The sequence below is a fragment of the Myotis daubentonii genome, chromosome 1 (assembly GCF_963259705.1).
Source record: "Myotis daubentonii chromosome 1, mMyoDau2.1, whole genome shotgun sequence".
In the NCBI taxonomy this organism is placed as follows: domain Eukaryota; kingdom Metazoa; phylum Chordata; class Mammalia; order Chiroptera; family Vespertilionidae; genus Myotis; species Myotis daubentonii.
Genome location: NC_081840.1, coordinates 37,437,154 through 37,454,743, shown reverse-complemented (window position 1 = coordinate 37,454,743; position 17,590 = coordinate 37,437,154). Strand labels below are relative to the sequence as shown.

Below are 17,590 nucleotides of genomic sequence, written 5' to 3'. Positions count from 1 at the left end.
ATTTCAAATAAATTGATTTGAATAAATTTTTGTTTCTTCTTAATTAAAACTTCATATATAAAATCCAAAGGCTTTGTATTTTGCTTTTAAAACACTGTCCTTACATCGTACATTAAACTAAGAATCTGAAAAAGAAATTTTAAAATCTATATTCTTACACATTTTCTAATTTATAATACATTCCTTTCAGTCTGTGGTGTGTCAGTTTGGGTCTTCCAAAGTCGGATGTCACGATGTGATTAAATGTGCAAGAGATTTATCGGGGTGGGGCAATACCTATGAAGGATAAAACTGAAGGGAGATGAAATCTCATAGCAAATTATAGGTCTGACATCTACGAAAGAAATGGAAGGATTGGATTGGGTGAGCAGAGTTAGGACAGTTCTAAAATAACTAGATGGCGATTTAGTTTCCAAGCAAAGGTTGTAAGAGCCGACCATGAATAAAACAAAATTTTAAAGATAACACTTTCCACGGACTTTATATTATTTGCTTCAGGCTTCCTTAGGCTCCACAAGACTGCTGTTTCACTCCTTCTATGAGGGCAGGTTAGGTCGTTCACACTAATGGTGTCATTCTTTTTTTTTTTTTAATATATTTTTTTTACAGAGAGGAAGGGACGGGATAGAAACATCGATCAGCTGCCTCTTGGACACCCCCTACTGGGGATGTGTGCCCACAACCAAGGTACATGCCCTTGACGGGAATCGAACCTGGGACCCTTCAGTCCGCAGGCCGAGGCTCTATCCACTGAGCCAAACCGGTTAGGGCAAATGGTATCATTCTTCATAGACCACTGCCCTTATCCAAAAATCTGCCTTCCCAGGCTTAGGTATTTGAAGTTCCTCTATAGTTCATTTATTGGTATGAGAATTATGCGTGCAGTGCCACATATCTGGAGATAAATCTTCATTTAAGAAGTTTATAGTAGCCCTGGGCAGGTAGTTCTACCGATTGGAGCATGCTCCAGCTATGCCAAGGTTATAGGTTGGATCCCTGGTCAGGGCACATACAAAAATCAAGCCATGAATGCATAAATAAGTGGAACAACAAATTGATGTTTCTCTAAAACCAATCAATTAAGGTTTATAGTAAAATGTCCATCCATTGACCCAACTTAACAGCTTACACAAGGACGCAAAACGTTATACGAATATAGCATCCTTTTCCATGTAAAATATATGTACCTAGTTTGCACGTGGAATTATGGCATCATGACCAGCCAGCAGATTCCGGTATTGTCCCTTTAGCTCTCGCGTTTTGGCCAGAAGGTTCGCGCCCCCCAGTTGGGCCGCATAGCGCGCTTCCTGGGCTGTAAGAACCGCCCAGCGTAGATGGAATCTAGAGCCTGCCCGTGAGCCATTCCTGGAGCAATTGAGCAATTTCCGCCGGGCCGCCCGGACGTCACTAGCCACGGTCGTTTCCTCTGAGTGCTCGGAACTCCGGAAACTGAGGAGCTTTCCAGCCGTTCCCGGGAGAAAAGAGCCGTCCGCCGGGGAGCGAGCGCGGGGGGCTGCCGCGCCAGAGGGCCCGGCCGGGCCGCAGTGCCGCCGAGGGCCTGCGGGGGGCGCGCGCGGGCCCGCCCGAGGGGAGGGAGGAGCGCCCGCAGGGGCGGGGCGCGCGGCGCTGGTGCTTCCTGTTCCGGCGTCAGGAGGAGCCGCGCGCTGTTGGTGCTGCCGCTGCCGCTGCCGCTGCTGCTGGTGCTTCCGCCGCTGGTGTCGTGGTCGCCGCTGCTGTGAGTCAAGGCTGCGCCTGGTTCCTCAGCTCTCAGCTCTCGGAGTCCTCGGGCCCACCGCTGCGCCTCGACCTTGCTGCGGGCTCGGATCTGCCGGGTGAGGCTGCTTCGGCGCTAACAGGGGTCGGGGAGGGGGCGAGGGAACGCGCCTCGCGGGAGGCGGGAGGCGGGAGGCGGGAGGCGGGCGCGGTGACGGAGGTGCCGGAGGTGCCCGAGTCGCTCTTCCGGGGCTAAGCGTATTTTTCCAGGCGTCTTCCTTGGGGCCTCGGGGGAGGCGTCGGAGACGGGAGGTCGCGCCCGACGGGTGTCTCCGCGCTTGACGTCAGGCCTGGCCTGTGGGGGCGGGGCGGGGCGGGGGCGGGCGGCCCTTCCCCCACGCCGCGCCGGGCGGCGCGACCCGCTCCCAGGCCGGTTCGCTCCGGTTACCCGGGCGCCCTTTGTTCCTGTGGCCCTACGGGGCCGCCGGCCGCGCGCCCCTGCCCCCCCCAATCATTTAATTCCTAATAATAAAGGGGAGACCTGGGCCTGCGTGGGCTCTTGGAGGAACCCCTGACCCTTGCTTAGGAGGACCCGCCGTGCGTCCGCGCCCGGCCTTCCTCACTAGAGTTGCCAGCAAATACATGATGTTCAATGCCCATTAGTTGTATAAGTAGTTTTGCTTTTTAGGATTTAAGAGCGCTTATTAGGCATGGTAGCTTATACATAGCGGAACCATTTTCCTTTTTGAGAACCAACAGTAGTGCTTTTCATAAATAAGAGTTCTAATGTCGAAGCATCAAACCATACTCACCAGACCGGGGGGAAAATGGTATGGCATTACCGCTAAATACTCGCACACCGGGTGACTTTAAAGGCCTGTTTTGGAAAGGAACCCTTATTCTAGGCGAAATTGTCTTCGGAAATCTTTCAGAAGTTCTTTGTCCAGTCGTGGTCGTTGCGCAGGAAAAACAATTTTTTTTTTCTGGCCGCTGGCGGCTGCGACCCTGCTACTCAGGGGGAGTTTGCCTCGGAAACCCGATTGGAGCTGCGAATGTCGGCGTGTTCTCCTCGCTCCTGGAGGAAGAGACCCAACTCTCAGCCGACAGCCTGGGCCCAGTGTGTTCTGAAGCTGAGAAATATTTTATCTGTAGGTTTTGGAAACACGATGAAGTGCATGGACGTAACACCCCCAGTGGTGTTGAGGCAGCAGCCCCTAATCTAATCCAACGTTAATAGTTGTGCAGCAGCCACAGGTGTGAGTTCATGGGAACTAGAAATAGCCTCAGGTCAGGTTTTACCACCAAGTAAGTTTTATGCCGAACTTGAGAGGCATCTCTTTGCATTTCAGAGGTTCCTGAGTTGAGAACTGTAGATCGAGCATAGCGATTGTAAAAGGTAACACTGGGGGAGTGTTTGCTATAGCCAGCCGGTGCCCCAGCGATTTGTTTGCAGATCTGCAAGGTGGATACTGTTCCGTCTCCTTTTCCTTCTGAGATTTGGAGAGTTGGTCTTGCTCAGAGCCAGCCAATGAAGAGCCGTGTTTTACCTAGTCAGTCATGCTTTTAGCATTTACTCTTTTAACCATATGCTATATGCCTGTATACAAAGGAAGACAAAAGAATAAATCTGTTGCCACCCAATATTTTTCTAGCACTATTATAGGCACTTGATTTATGAGTCCCATTTAGTCTCTCGCATTACTAGCCGGTTCTTTACAGTTGAAGAATCTGAGGTTCATTCATTCAAGTAAGAGGACACCGACTGTCAAACACTCAGTCAAACCTTGGTCTAAAGGCCCTCTGCTAAGACTTTCATACCCCCCCCCCTTTCTGTATTCTGTATTCCAACCCATCGGACCTGCTAACACTACCCACGGATCCTTCTTTACATCCCTCTCTCTGTCTTTGCAAAACTGCTCTCCTTTCCCTAAGGCCTGTCCCACCATCCCCTGTTCATGGTTCTTTCAGACAGCAGAGGCACTCCCCAGGTCTTCCCTTCCTCCCTTTAGGAGCTCTTTGAAGTACCCCTTTAGTGCCCTGTGCTTACCCCAGGTAATGTTTAAGCACCAGACTGAACTGAAGCATTTATTTCATCCAGTACTTTTCATTTCCCCAAAGCCTAGCACATATGTTCCAAGAAGTAGCTGAATATAGACAATATGGCTGACAGGAGGTTGTTGGGAAAATGACGTTTTAAAATTATGTTTTAAAGAAGTTTAAAATGTTCCAAAACTTCCATATTCTCAATTTCTTGAGTTGCCCAAATGTAGGATAGCTAAAAGAGCTAATACTAAAAACTCATATATTTTAAGTCAAAATTTATATATTCAATACAACATATTACTATCACCCCCCCCCCCCCCCCACCTAAACAAATCATACCATAAGTCCTCATTTCTCTTGACAGGAAGAACATTTTAATAAACATCTTACATGTTACTGATTATTAAATGTTACTGATAATTATCTGTGAAGCAGTGGAAATAACTTTCGCAGATGAAAACATGGATTCTGATTAAGCTTGCCTTTGTCAAAAGATTGAATTAAAAGGATTGATGTCCAATCCTGGTGGGTGTGGCTTGGTTAGTTGGAGCATCCTGCCACGCACCAGAGGGTGGTGGGTTCGGTTCCGGTCAGGGCACATGCCTAGGTTGCAGGTTAGATCTGGTCTGGTTGCCTGCTGGAGGTAACAGATTAATGTTTCTCTCTCTCTCTCTCCCTCCCCCTCTGTCCCCTTCCTTCCTCTCTAAAATCAATTTCCAAAAAAAAAGGATAAGCAACTTCTTTAAAATAAATTCAAGGATTGGTGTCCAGTTTTTATAACTGAGTAATCCCATACTGTTTTTCTCCACCACAATTTGGTGGCCTTTTGAAATATTTCTTGTCCAGTAGTCAACAGCAGTTTGTGGAGTTCAACTTCCTTAAACCTTCCTGTGATTGAATTACCTTTTTTACCCGAAACGCCAGAGAAATTACAGAAATGTTTTACTTTTCTAGTGTATGTTAAAAGACATTTTGTACTCTATTTTAAAATCACTATTCTTGCTGCTCATAAAATGATTCTTTTTCAGTTGATGTATAGATCTTGCCATAAAGTGATAGTGAAAGTTTTGGAGGAAATAGCTTTAGATTATTCCAAGAAGAAGGAAAAAATGAAAATCTTTCTTGATTATAAACCTTTTTTTTTCTTTTTGCCATTTTAAGGTCGCATTGGCCTCATCTTAATTAGCATAATCCAGATGTTTTGGAATAATTGTTGAGAAAAATTTAAATTTTTTAACTTTCTACAACACTTCTCATGTTGAGACACTGATGTCCTGCTGATTTTTTTTTTTTACCTTTTTATGATGAAAGTATTCCCCAGAATGTAAATTGGGATATTTCAATTAATATGAACACTGTTCACTCTAGGTATGGGAGAGCAGGTCACTTTTTCCTGTGCAGTGATGTAGAACAGAAAATGACCTATTTCCGATTACTTTGGGCAGGACTTCATTATTTTAATGATATGATTCTAGTGCTTCCTCTGTCTTCCAGAATTTGATTTTGATTTAAAATTTTGAAAGACAGAATTGTGAGTCTATTTATGGGGTAACTTATATTATGTATATATGTTTTTCAAAATCTAAAAGGGAAAAGAATAATTCTAAAAATCTGAACAGCAAGAACATATGAAATTGAATTGGTTGCTTTGTTAGTTCTCTGCTCCAAAATTAATGTGAACTTTGATACAGAAACATTTTCTGTTTTGTCAAGGCTTACCCTCTTTGAAAAGCATGTTAGTCTTATGTGGACTTTAAACTTGTCATTCACTGATAAAAGTTTCTTCAGGTGTTAGTACTAGGAATTTACTATTGTGCAAGTAACTTTTAGTGTAAAACAAACCGTAACTTAGGAATGAATGGATAATTATATTTGCTATACATTCAAGGTGTGTTTTTTCATATTCTGAGCAAAAAGCAAGTTTATAGCAGTTGTGAATTAGTAGGCCTCATGTTCTGTTTCTTCATTCCTTATGAGAACCAAATCATACTTAATGAAACTTAAGAATTCAAGGATGGCTCAATATTAAGCAAAATATATGTATAAAATATATGTGTGTGTGTGTGTGTGTGTGTGTGTGTGTGTGTGTATATACACACACATATATATATATATACACACACACACACACACACACTGTTGATTGGGTCAGGGAAAAAATAAGATCAACTTATTAGATGCCAAAAGATCTTTTAAATTTCAAACTAAAAATTAATTTAGTTAATCTCAAACTAAAAATGAGAATTAACTTAAAACATTAGAAGCAGTCCCAGGAAATTTGGGAACAAAACTTAGGTGCTTACTCTCACTATTTAACATTTCTTTGTTTTAAGACCTAGTTGATGCAAAAGAGAAAAGAGCTATAAATATGGAAAGAGAAGGTAAAATTGTTTTTTGCAAATACCATAATTCTCTATCTGGAAATCCAAGTAATTAACTGAGAAACTTTGAAGAATAAAATAATTCAGTAATTCGCTACCTACTTACAAAAATAATACACTAAAATTTTAAAAAGCCTTTCCCGTGTATGAACAACCAGTTAGAAAATAAAGTGAAATAAAAGAGCCAGTTTTACAACCACAAGAAAAAGTTTACCAGTTAGAAATTTATCTCTCAAGAAATGTGTAGGAGACATTTTTTAAAACTGAGTGATGATAAATGACAGTTATGGAAACTAGGAAAGCATACCTTGTTCTTGAATGAGAAGATCTGATATTTTAAATATATCAGTGTCCCCAAAGTAATCCGTAAATTTAATGCAGTTCCAACCAGAACACCCAACATACTTTACAGCATTTTTTTTTACAAATTGACCGGGGAAATGTAAATATGAAAATATTTAGGAAAATTTAGAAAAAAGAATAGTAACAGTAGGGCAACTGACATTAAAATGTATTAAAAATTAAAGCTTCCATAATTAAGATAGAATTTAATTAAGATAGAATTTTATGATGCAGATAAGTAGAAAAGAATAGAGTCCACAATACCTGTGGGAAATGATGGAGGCCTGTTGGTAAAGAGGCTTGGTTCTGGAATCAGACTGTACCTGGGTTTGAACCCCTTCTCTTACTGGTCACTAGCTCTGTGACCTGAAGTAAGTTAACTTGATAAGCCTCCTTTTCTTCAGCTGTAAACGGGGTGGTAATAGGATTTGGATTTGTGGGGCTCTTAGGCTGTTAAATGAGATTATGCACTTAGCGTGGTGTCTGTTCCATGGATGTTCAATAAACATTGGTGGTTTTTTATTGATTCATTTTAGAGAGAGAAAAGGGGGGACATTGATATGTTGTGTTCATTTATTTATGCATTCACTAGAGCCCGGTGCATTAAATTCGTGCACAGGGAGTGGGTGGTGGGTCCCCTCAGCCCAGCCTGCAACCTCTCCAATCTGGGACCCCTAGGGTCGGATGCCAGTCGGACATCCCTCACAATCCTGGACCACTAGCTCCTAATCGCTCGCCTGCCTGCCTGGTCGCCCCTAGCTGCCCCCTCCCTGCTGGCCTGGTCACTCCTAACTGCCCCCCCACCCCCCCCCCCCGCCAGCCTAATCGCCCCCAACTGCACCCCCCGCCAGCCTGGTCGCCCCACACAGCCTGCTGTTCAGTCATTTGATCATCCCTCACTAATCCCCCCTGCCGGCCTGGTTGTAGGCAGCCATCTTGTGAGGGTGTGAGGGTTAATTTGCATATTACCTGTATTATACAGGATTGGTTGGTTCTTGTATGTGCTCTCACAAGGGATTGAACCCACAACCTTGGAATATCGGGATGATGTTCTAACCAACTAAGCTACCTGACCAGGGTTAATTAGTTATTAATAACAGTAGAATGTGTTAAAGGTAGGTTGTCAAGTAAGTTGAGAAAAGATAGATTATTCCATAATTGTTTGGAAGAACAAAAAGAGTTTAAACAAGTAAACCTATAAAAATGCAGTAAGAAAGCATGGGTGATATTTTGGGGAGTAGTTAGGGGAGGGAAACAACAATGTGAGAGAGAGACCTCAATTCATTGCCTCCCATACACACCTGACCGGGAATGGGACCTGCAACTTAGGTATGTGCCTGCCTGGGGACTGAACCCAATACCTTCCAGTGCACAAGACAGTGCTCCAACCAACTGAGCCACACCTGCCAGGGCTGGTGACATTTTTAAAACTTGGAGTAGGCAAGGTCTTTATAAGACAGAAGCCACATGTAGTTGAAAAATTGATAAGTTTGACTACACGAAATTAAAAATATTTGTAGTGCCTAAATATACCATTTAAAGGATCTACAGATAAAAGGAATTCGGGATAAATTCTTTTTGTCTCATGTATGACAGAGCTAGCTAATTTCCTTACTATCTTACAAAGCTTTTTTTAAAAAAAAAAAAAAAAAGATGTGTACTACTAAGTAGTAAAATTGTCAAAGGCGAAAGACTGCATACTGTCTTATTCTGTTTATATGAAGTCTAAGAACAAGCAAAAACTAAGTCAGAAAGTGACTGCTGGGTAGAAGGAGAGTTGACTGGAAAGGAGCATGAGTAAACCTTCTCAAGTAAGGGAAATGTTCTGTATCTTAGACACTGTTGACCTTACACTTCAGAGATCCTTGAATTTTATTAAATGTTCACTTACTTCAAATTAAAAAAATAGATAAAAGTCCAAGGACATGAGCAGATTTACAGAAAAAGAAGTATAAATGAAGTATTAAATTTAAAAGATGCTCTACTTTCAACTTAAAGAAATCTAAGTTAAAGCAAGATGCCAATTTCAGTCTACCATAATTGAAAACAATTTTTATAAATTTAATATCCAGTGGAGAAGAGGAGTTAGAAGGGAAAGGTAGGCAGTGTAAATGGGCAAGGGACTTTAAAATTGGCATAAACTTTTGAGATGGAATTTAGATAACTACCTGTTGACTGGAAATTTTGCTTCTAGTACTTTTTCCTGGTGATAGATCTCACTCATGAGTGAGCAAAAACATATATTTGGACATGTTCACCCTGTCATTGTCTCAAACACAAAATGCAAGCAAACCTAAACTGTCACCAACATGAGTGTGTCAGCTAAATTATAGATCACTCTCGTATGATATGCAGGCAGTAAAAAGGGATAAAGTTGATAGAGCTGTATGAATTGTTACTGAAATGTTTTTTTATATAAAGTAAAACCCCTTACAAGAATGAATAAGATTCCATTTAAGTAAAAATAATGTATGCTTAGAAACTTCCTTAAAGAATATATAAGAAATAGTAAGCACTGGTTTTGAAATATTCCTTCTTCCTTTCTTTTTCTTCCTCTCTTTCTGTTTTTGTTTTTAGGAAAATGTCTGATGAATTTTCGGTAAGTTGATGCACTTATTCTTTATAAGTTTTTAGCTCTTAAGAAAACAACATAGTCCTAATAGTGGGCCATAATTCTTTACATTTAAAAGAATTCTGTGATTCTTGGGTTTTGGAGAGTCAGAGGTGATGGTGGTATGTGATTTTGATAGGTTATTTACCTTAATTTACTTATATATAAAATTTAAAAATACATTTTGAAGTATTTCTATATGAATCCTTAAGTAAAGAATTTTTAAGTGTTCTCTTTTAACCTCATATTAATAATAGCCAGTGTTCATTAAAAATTAAATGCCAGGCACTGTGTTAACTGCATTACATAAATTATCTCATTTAAGCCTCAAGTTTAACCCTAAAACTATTTTTTGAGAAAGCTAACTTTCAGAGAAATAATGTAACTTGTTTGAGGTAAAGCGAGATTCAAATCTACAGTGCATTAATTAGTTGTATTTAGAAAACTTGAGCTTCTTTGAGAATTTTGCACTGCAAAGTTGATATTCAGGATAACCCTTCAAGTTTTGTATTAAATGAATTGTTTTTAAACTGAACAGCTTCGCTTTTGAAGATGTTATAGAGGTTTATAATCATGTTTGGCGGGACTTATTTCTAAATAAGATCGGTAAGACATGCCTTTTTTGTATTGCAGTTGGCAGATGCGCTACCTGACCACTCCCCTGCTAAAACTTCTGTGAGCAATACAAAACCTAGCCAACCTCCTCAAAGCTGGCCAGGTTCCAACCCTTGGAATAACCCAAGCGCTCCACCTGCTGTGCCATCTGGACTCCCACCGAGTGCAGCACCCTCCACTGTGCCTTTCGGATCAGCACCAACAGGAATGTATCCCTCTGTGCCTCCCACTGGACCACCTCCAGGACCCCCAGGACACTTTCCTCCGTCTGGACCATCATGCCCCCCGCCTGGTGGTCCTTATCCAGCCCCACCTGTGCCAGGTCCTGGCCCCACGGGGCCATATCCTACACCAAACATGCCCTTTCCAGAGCTTCCGCGACCATATGGTGCTCCCACCGATCCAGCTGGTCCCTTAGGTCCTTGGGGATCCATGTCTTCTGGACCTTGGGCACCAGGAATGGGAGGGCAGTATCCTACCCCTAATATGCCATATCCAGGGCCATATCCCACACCACCTCCTCCCCAAGCACCAGGGGCAGCACCACCTGTTCCATGGGGCACTGTTCCACCAGGAGCCTGGGGACCACCAGCACCGTATCCTGCCCCTGGAGGATCATATCCCACACCAGGACTCTATCCCACACCCAATAATCCTTTCCAAGTGCCTTCAGGACCTTCTGGTGCTCCACCAATGCCTGGTGGCCCCCATGTGAGTGTTTAATTTGTTACTTAGCGTGCACTAATAGTCACATACACACAACTAAAAGACTGCTTGCCTCCAGTTTGTGATGGAGGATTAGAAAGCTTTTTAAACTTTCTAAAAATAAAAGGTGGGTGGGTATGTGTAGAGTAAATTTCAAATTTCAGGTAAAGCGTTTAAAAAGATAAAAACACAGTTACGGTATTCCCAGTACTAAAAATGAAAAGAAAAATTTTCCAAAGGTCCTCAAAGTCACTGTAATGTAGTAAGTAATGTCCTCAACAGCATTTTTGAGGTAAAGTGAGACATGCATTACATTAGACTTTTAAACATTTCTCAATAATATAGTATCACACCAAAGCACAAATCAATAATAGCAATCTCTGCCTGGCTGGCTTGATACAGAGGTAGATCTTTTTTGTCTGGTTGTAGTTGACATTCAATACTATGTTTATTTTAGCTGTACTCACCTTTTAATAGTGTACTTGTTAACAAAAGCTTCAAAATGAGTCCAGCTTCTCCTTTTTTTAGATGATGAATCAGTGGTATACAGTTTCATTATATTGAGTTTTTTTGGGTTTTTTTTTAGAGGGCGAAACATCAGTTTGTTGTTCTACTTATTTATGCATTCATTGGTTGATTCTTGTATGTGCCCTGAACCAGGATCAAACTCACAACCTTGGTACATCGGGATGATGCTCTAACCAACTGAGCTACCTGGTCAGAGCTCATATTTATTTTTCTATAGCATTTATACACAAACTTTATTCTGTTAGAAGCAGACCGAAGAAGCAGTTACTAGAGGTAGATTTTTAGGTCATCCAGGGCAGTGAATATGTAACATTGCCGGTCTTTGGTGCAATTTTCCATAGTGTTTTTTTAGCCAGTTTTGTTAGATTCTTAGCAGCATTCAGCTCAAGGTCCTAACCACTGTTCTGAATTGTCAGTTATGTGTAATGCTTTATGCTTTACTGTCTGTCAGCCAAGCTGGAGAATTGTTGACATCTTAGTTGAGGAGCTTGTCTAGGACATATGACAATATAGAGAAGCAGCCCACTTCTCCCATGAAGTAAGCTAAGTGAGTATTCAAACAGTCAGGATTCTCCCTGAGGGGAAAAAATCTATTTACTCTTTAACAAAATAATCAGTCTCCAACTAGATTAACTAAACATCTACCTCAGCTGTAAAAGAAGAAAATCTTAGTTAAGTACCTCCAAAGCTTCTTTTCATTATTTTAACTTTTTGCTATATATTCGCTTTAAAAATTATTTTTGTAAATTGTGTGCCAAAATAAGTGGGGTGGCTTGCTGTTTGGATTTACTAAGCAATAAGTTTAAGCCATAGCCAGGAGTTAAACTCCATTTACAAAATCTAGAAGTTTACTTTTTTTTTTTTTTCTATTGCAGTCTTACCATTAAGTTAATGGATGAAGAGATGACGCTTTGCTTTTTGAAGTACATATATATGCACAAGAATGCATATATAAAAATTGCTGGTTTCATTATTAGAGGGCATTCATGAAAGAACAACTCTTGCACCTCTCAGAAGATATCTGCCTCTTGTACTTGGATGTATAATATATCAGATGGATACAATCAGATAAAAATGTAAATCATTCAAATGTGATTTTTATTCAGTTTTTATGGAAAGTGAAAATAAGTATATTGAATAGCTCTTTGTTATAATTTGTTTAAAACAAATTTTGGATTTGTTTAAATTATGAAACTACAAATTTAAAAATTTAAGATGATGTGTGGATTATTGTTAGAACCTGCAACCTCATTGGCAAATTATTTCAAGTATTTTTCTATAATCACTTTTTCCTTAAATGAACACACTTTGAAAAATGTTCATAGTCATAATTTAAAAAATTATGCCTCTCAACATCTTGAGCTGTTCTATCCATAGAATAAATAAACATAGTCCTCTTGAGGTTATGTTTTGAATATACATTTTAAAACTGGCAGTAATTATCAGATGTTTATTAGGAAGTGTTAATTTTTCTTGAAATTTTAGTAAAAGCTTTCGTTTTGAATTTCACCTGATTTGTTTTACGTTTAACCAAGTGGGTCAAACAGCTCTTAAATCTGCCATTTGTGGAAACTTCTCTTTAATGCAGGCCAGCATGTATGTAAATTATACTCTTAAAGCATTGGTAATCTCTGTGTTGCTTTAGAGTAGCTTGAGATGTCCATATTGCTTTGAGAAGAGCTCAAGGAAGGAAATCATTCTCGCCTTTGTTTTGAACCTCACAATAGAGGCGACCTTAGGCGTTGCTTCATAAGGACAAGTAATTTGTATTCCCACACATCACTCTTCCACACAGTCCCTTCCTTATAGCCCCTTCTTCCTCAGTTTTTTAGGAGCACATCCTTTAATTCCTCCCTGATATGGAAAACTGGCACACTCTAGGGGCTATCATAAACACATGTAGCAGTTATGTTTAAAGAACCTTAGTCACACAGGCATGACTGTTCTCTTTGTACGAGTTGGTCAAAATATGATCTGTCAGAGTCTGGTTAAGCTATGTCATTGTCTCTTGCATAGTTTCCTGGATCTGTTTGTAAAGTGCTTACAGCCAACAGTTCAGTTCTGTATTTGTTGACAGGTAAATAGGTAGTTAAAGTAAGTGCCATCCTTAAAAATTATCCTTTTACTCTAACACTGAAAATAATAAAGTGTAGATCTCTGCAATTGAGTTTAAAGAAGTGTGATTGTATTACTTAAATAAGTGTTGTTTTAACCACCAAAATAGTCTGAGTAGTTTCTTGGCACCTTATCTTTAAATCAGATTCTTAATTTTGGGATAGAACTGACCATGTTATTCCTGAAATAACTTTTTGAAACTTTTATTATATCCATTGGGTTACTAAAATGTATTGTTAATTTCTTCATCAGTATAAGACAGATTTATGCTAGAACTCTTGTTTTTGCTTAGAAATATTTAGTAGTTTATTTTTCTTATAGTTAAAATGTCAAGAATGCCAAATGCTGCCAATTTAATGATTTGATAGCTACCTCCTTTTATGAAAACAAGATGGTCACCTTTGGGAGGAAAATGTCAGTGTATAAACCTCCCTTTAAAGTAGAAGATAGATTCAAGCTTACAGAATTGAAACTAATTTGTTTAGGTATTTTCAGGCTGGTGAATGTTGTTAGACAGTTCTTACATAGTGGCACAAATGGTCTTTTTTATCTTTCACCTCCTTGCAAGGCCAAGTGGCAGCTATTTACAACACTTTGGGTATCTGTTGTCAAGGTGGCCTGCAATTCACAAGGCAGGTAGCCTTAGAAAGTGTCCTATCTTAAATTATCCAGTCAGTTTCATGTCAGCTAACTGGAGGCATAAAATGAGGAAAAGTAAGATGGCAGCAAATATATCACTCCTTAAGCTTATTTTGGTTGTCCTGTCCTAGGACTAAGTTGGCAACTCTGGCTTAAGATGGGATAATTAATGTAACACTAGAAAGGATGATGTTTGACTAAAAGAAGAAGAGGTAGCAGGTTTGGGAGTCTGTAATTGAGGAGCCCGTTTATTATTGGAGAAAATCTTTTGTTAAAGGATTTGAAAGACCATGAACACAAGATTTGAAATTACTATTCCCAGTAAGTATATTAACTTCGCTAGTGACTCACACTGCGCCCTAGACAATACTGCATCTTAATCTTTGCTTTACAAGACTTTCCAACGGCATTTTTTTTTAAAAAAAATTTTAACGGAAAAATGGAAATCAAAGGGAACAGAATTTGCTTCTATATTTTCAATTCTTTAGAGAATCATTTCTCAAATTGGGGGAGAGGTTCTCTATTCTCAAAGGTACTCTGGGCAAAAAGTATTTTTAGGTTCAGGGTGGAGTAAAGAAAATCAGACATTTCGGTGGGGGAAGCATCTAAGGAAGATTGCTTTTTACAAAGGAATAATTTGCTTTCAAAAATAAGTCATGCTAGGCTAAGATGAGTTTATGGAAGACTACTTGTTAGTCTTAAGGGAATGTGAAGTGTGGAATATGTTGGCATTTGGACTTGAAGAGCAAGAATTTTAAAATAAATTTAATGGAGATAGCTGAGATGTGTTTAAGAATAGTGTTTCTGGAGTTCGAATGTTAGACTTTGAAATGTTGAACCTATAAAATGACAACGAAAAATTAAACTTTGGACCTTATATTCACACATTCAGTTTTCAAGAATCAAGGCGCCTTAAACAAGTTTAATATCTTGGCTTGTCTTTGCTGGACTCAGCCGGACACCTTTTCATGCTTGAGGATGGCTGCTTGCAGCTCTGACTCCTCAGTCATTTTGTTTAAAGCTATAGATGGATTATGCAGGAACAGACAAAACTTTTTTTTTTAACCAAACAATCTATATTTGCAGTGACTGAGGCTGTTTTTTGCTGCAGGGCTGAGAAGTGCTTGGCTTGCTGAGCCAAGACAGGCTCTGCCTTGTTCACAAAGGTTTCCCGATCATAGTCTGGCTGCTCCGTCATCTTGGAGAGCTCAAGCCAGCCTGGCCCTTGGCCCTTGCTGTTTAATCTCCTTGAGCTCTCCCATGGTCCTCTCCTCCAGCTCCCTGTTCTGAGCCACGGCCTCAGTAAAGCTGGACACCTGGGAAGACAGTTCCTCTTCTCTAGAAAAATTGCCTGCGATCAGGGACCCATGAGAGCTGGCTTCTGTCTCCTGTTTCCATTTGAGTTGGCTGCTCCCCACTGGGCCCACTCGGGGGGCTCAGCTCCATGATGCTGTCTGCATGTCTTGGTGTATTCAAAGTATTTTCGCAGGAGCTTGTGCCTGGTGAGATCACCGCAGTCCATGGCTCTTAGCTGGAAAAAACAAGACATTTTTAATTACCCAAGGGCTTCCTCCCTTCTTTGTCCATTTTACTGTTTATTGTTTTGAGTAGGTACCAGTAATAGAATAGAGAAGAAAAGGGGTGAATTTTTGGCCTTGGTCTGTCATACCACTACAATGGAATATTAGAATATTTTCTGGGAAAGAAGTCAGTTGTGCCCATATTTTACCTCATAAATAATTAGTGCTACCTATTGTACTCAGATGTACAGCTTTTGAAGTTTTGTGTAGGTGAACACAGTTCTCAAAGGTTCAATAAAATACTGTGCCTAGTTTGCCTATCAATCAGTTGCCTACACTTGTAAATGATGAGTGCCATGTCTTCCTTACCTTGAATAATCTAGTGCTGGCTTTATTTAAGTGCCACAGCTATAAATCCTGGGAATTAAACCTGAGCACAGACCTTCCAGTGTTAACGTTTTTGAAAAGCAGAAGGCTCAATTCAGATGAATCATGCTGACGCACTTAGAAAGTGGTGGGTGGCTTTCAGGGAAGACTATAATTTAATCCTAATAGAGCAATTTTAGTGTGAAGACACTTTATTTTCAGAATTCTACCAAGTAAAATAAAAATTGCCAAAATGATCAGTATTAAAGAAATGCCATGCAATCTGGCTTTTGACTATTTCTGAGAACTGCATTCATCCAGCAGACACTTAAATGTCTGTGATCCAGGTGCTTTGCCAGAAGCAGAGATAGAGAGATGAAAGCGAATGCCTGTCCTTGAGAGGGTCCCAGTCTAGGGGTGGCGTTACAGAATTCATTAGTGTGCCCGTTATCAGTTTAACCTACATCAACATATTTTGGTATTCCTGCTGGTGGAAATTATACACCCTTTGGGCATTTTAAAGAGCAACGTATGCCTATGCTTTTTTTTTTTCTTTTTGAAGTAAGAAGTTAGTATTTTCCAAGACTATGGTTTTGTCAGTCTAACTTTTCAAACATGCAAAGTAATGGGATGTTTTTCCTCCTTACTTTCCCCTGGATGAAGGCACGTTCACTGCCTGTCATTGATTAGCGGATACTGATTTGTTGCCATTAAGTAAACTTGATTTCTTTGTGCTCTATAAAGGTTTTCTGTATTTTTTTCTTGATATTGTTATTTTTTCATTGACTTAATGACAAATTTAATGTATGTAATTGTCTATGCATTTTAAGTTAAACTGCCTAGAATGTGATTTGAGACATATACATTTGTATTATGAACTGTAAGCAATGTGTTTGAGACGTTAGGTTTTATCACCTGCTGCTGTATTTGTAAACAAAGACAAATGTTGCTTTAAGAAGTAATTATAATTAGGACTAGACAATGGATGTGATACTTGATATTTTTAAAGATAAACTTTTTTGCTTTTGTGTATTATACCTGAAAACTTTAAAAAAAAAATGTATTTTCATGGCTTCACAGTTTTTCCATGTATTTTATTCTTAAGCCCAATTCTGGGCTTCCCCGAGCAAGTCCAGAGCCTAATTAACTGCAAATTTGTTGACATAAAGAAAGACAAAGGCCTGAGTCACCCCTCTGTGTGTGACCTGCATTCAGAGGCATTTATATAGGCTCTCTGGGAACAACCCTTCCTCCACAAACCCTCTTTTAGCAACGTGTGCCACTGTGAGGATTTCCTCTTCTCCCTTCAAGGCCAAGCTGTTCTTTGTAACCAAGTTATCTATATACAAAGTTAGGGAACCTTCCCTATCTCCCCCGGCTGCCACCACCCCTGCTTTCTTTTATGAATGACAGTTTTGCTCTTTCCCTAACTGCTATGCCATTAGTGACAATCACATTCTTAATTTGGTATAGTTTGCCATTTCCTTTCCACAGAGGGTGTGGGGTTACTGGCCATTCTTTAACCCCAGTGTGAAGGGACTGAATGAATGAATAATTTATAGTATGTTGTACTTTGGAAAAAGGGAGTTCTGCTTTTTGCCTTATAATTGGACAAAATGCAACTATTAACTTTTTAAATTGCATTTGTTGTCTTAGATCCCCTAGATTCCCAGGTGACTCTAACGTGTAGCCAAGGTTGAGAACCACTGCCCTTGAAGCTGAGAAATAAGATGAAGCTGTGAGATATAAGACCACTTGGGAATGGCAGTGTCCCCCCCCCCCCCCCCCCACATTGTGGAGTGACATTGCTTTAACAAGCATTCTTTCCTGGGTACCTGACCCAGGTGGGTTTGGTGTGTTTTATTCCTCACCCAAGGACATGCTCATTGGTTTAGAGAGGGGGAGGGAGAGAGAAACATGAATGTGAGAGAACATTGGTTGCTTTCCGTAAGTGCCCCGCAACCTAGGTATGTGCACTGACCAGAAATCGAACCCACAACCTTTCAGTATAA

The 17,590-nt window shown here is 40.2% G+C and overlaps 1 protein-coding gene across 1 annotated transcript; it reads left to right on the top strand.

Moving 5' to 3' along the window:
• Positions 1-1,620: 1,620 nt before the first annotated feature.
• On the top strand, positions 1,621-16,655 carry MAPK1IP1L (mitogen-activated protein kinase 1 interacting protein 1 like). The gene is made up of 4 exons (XM_059695292.1): positions 1,621-1,832; positions 9,057-9,078; positions 9,724-10,416; positions 11,814-16,655. Exons 2-4 carry the CDS (start codon positions 9,061-9,063, stop codon positions 11,823-11,825), a joined length of 723 nt encoding a protein of 240 aa, XP_059551275.1. The 5' UTR covers positions 1,621-1,832; positions 9,057-9,060; the 3' UTR covers positions 11,826-16,655.
• Positions 16,656-17,590: the final 935 nt, after the last annotated feature.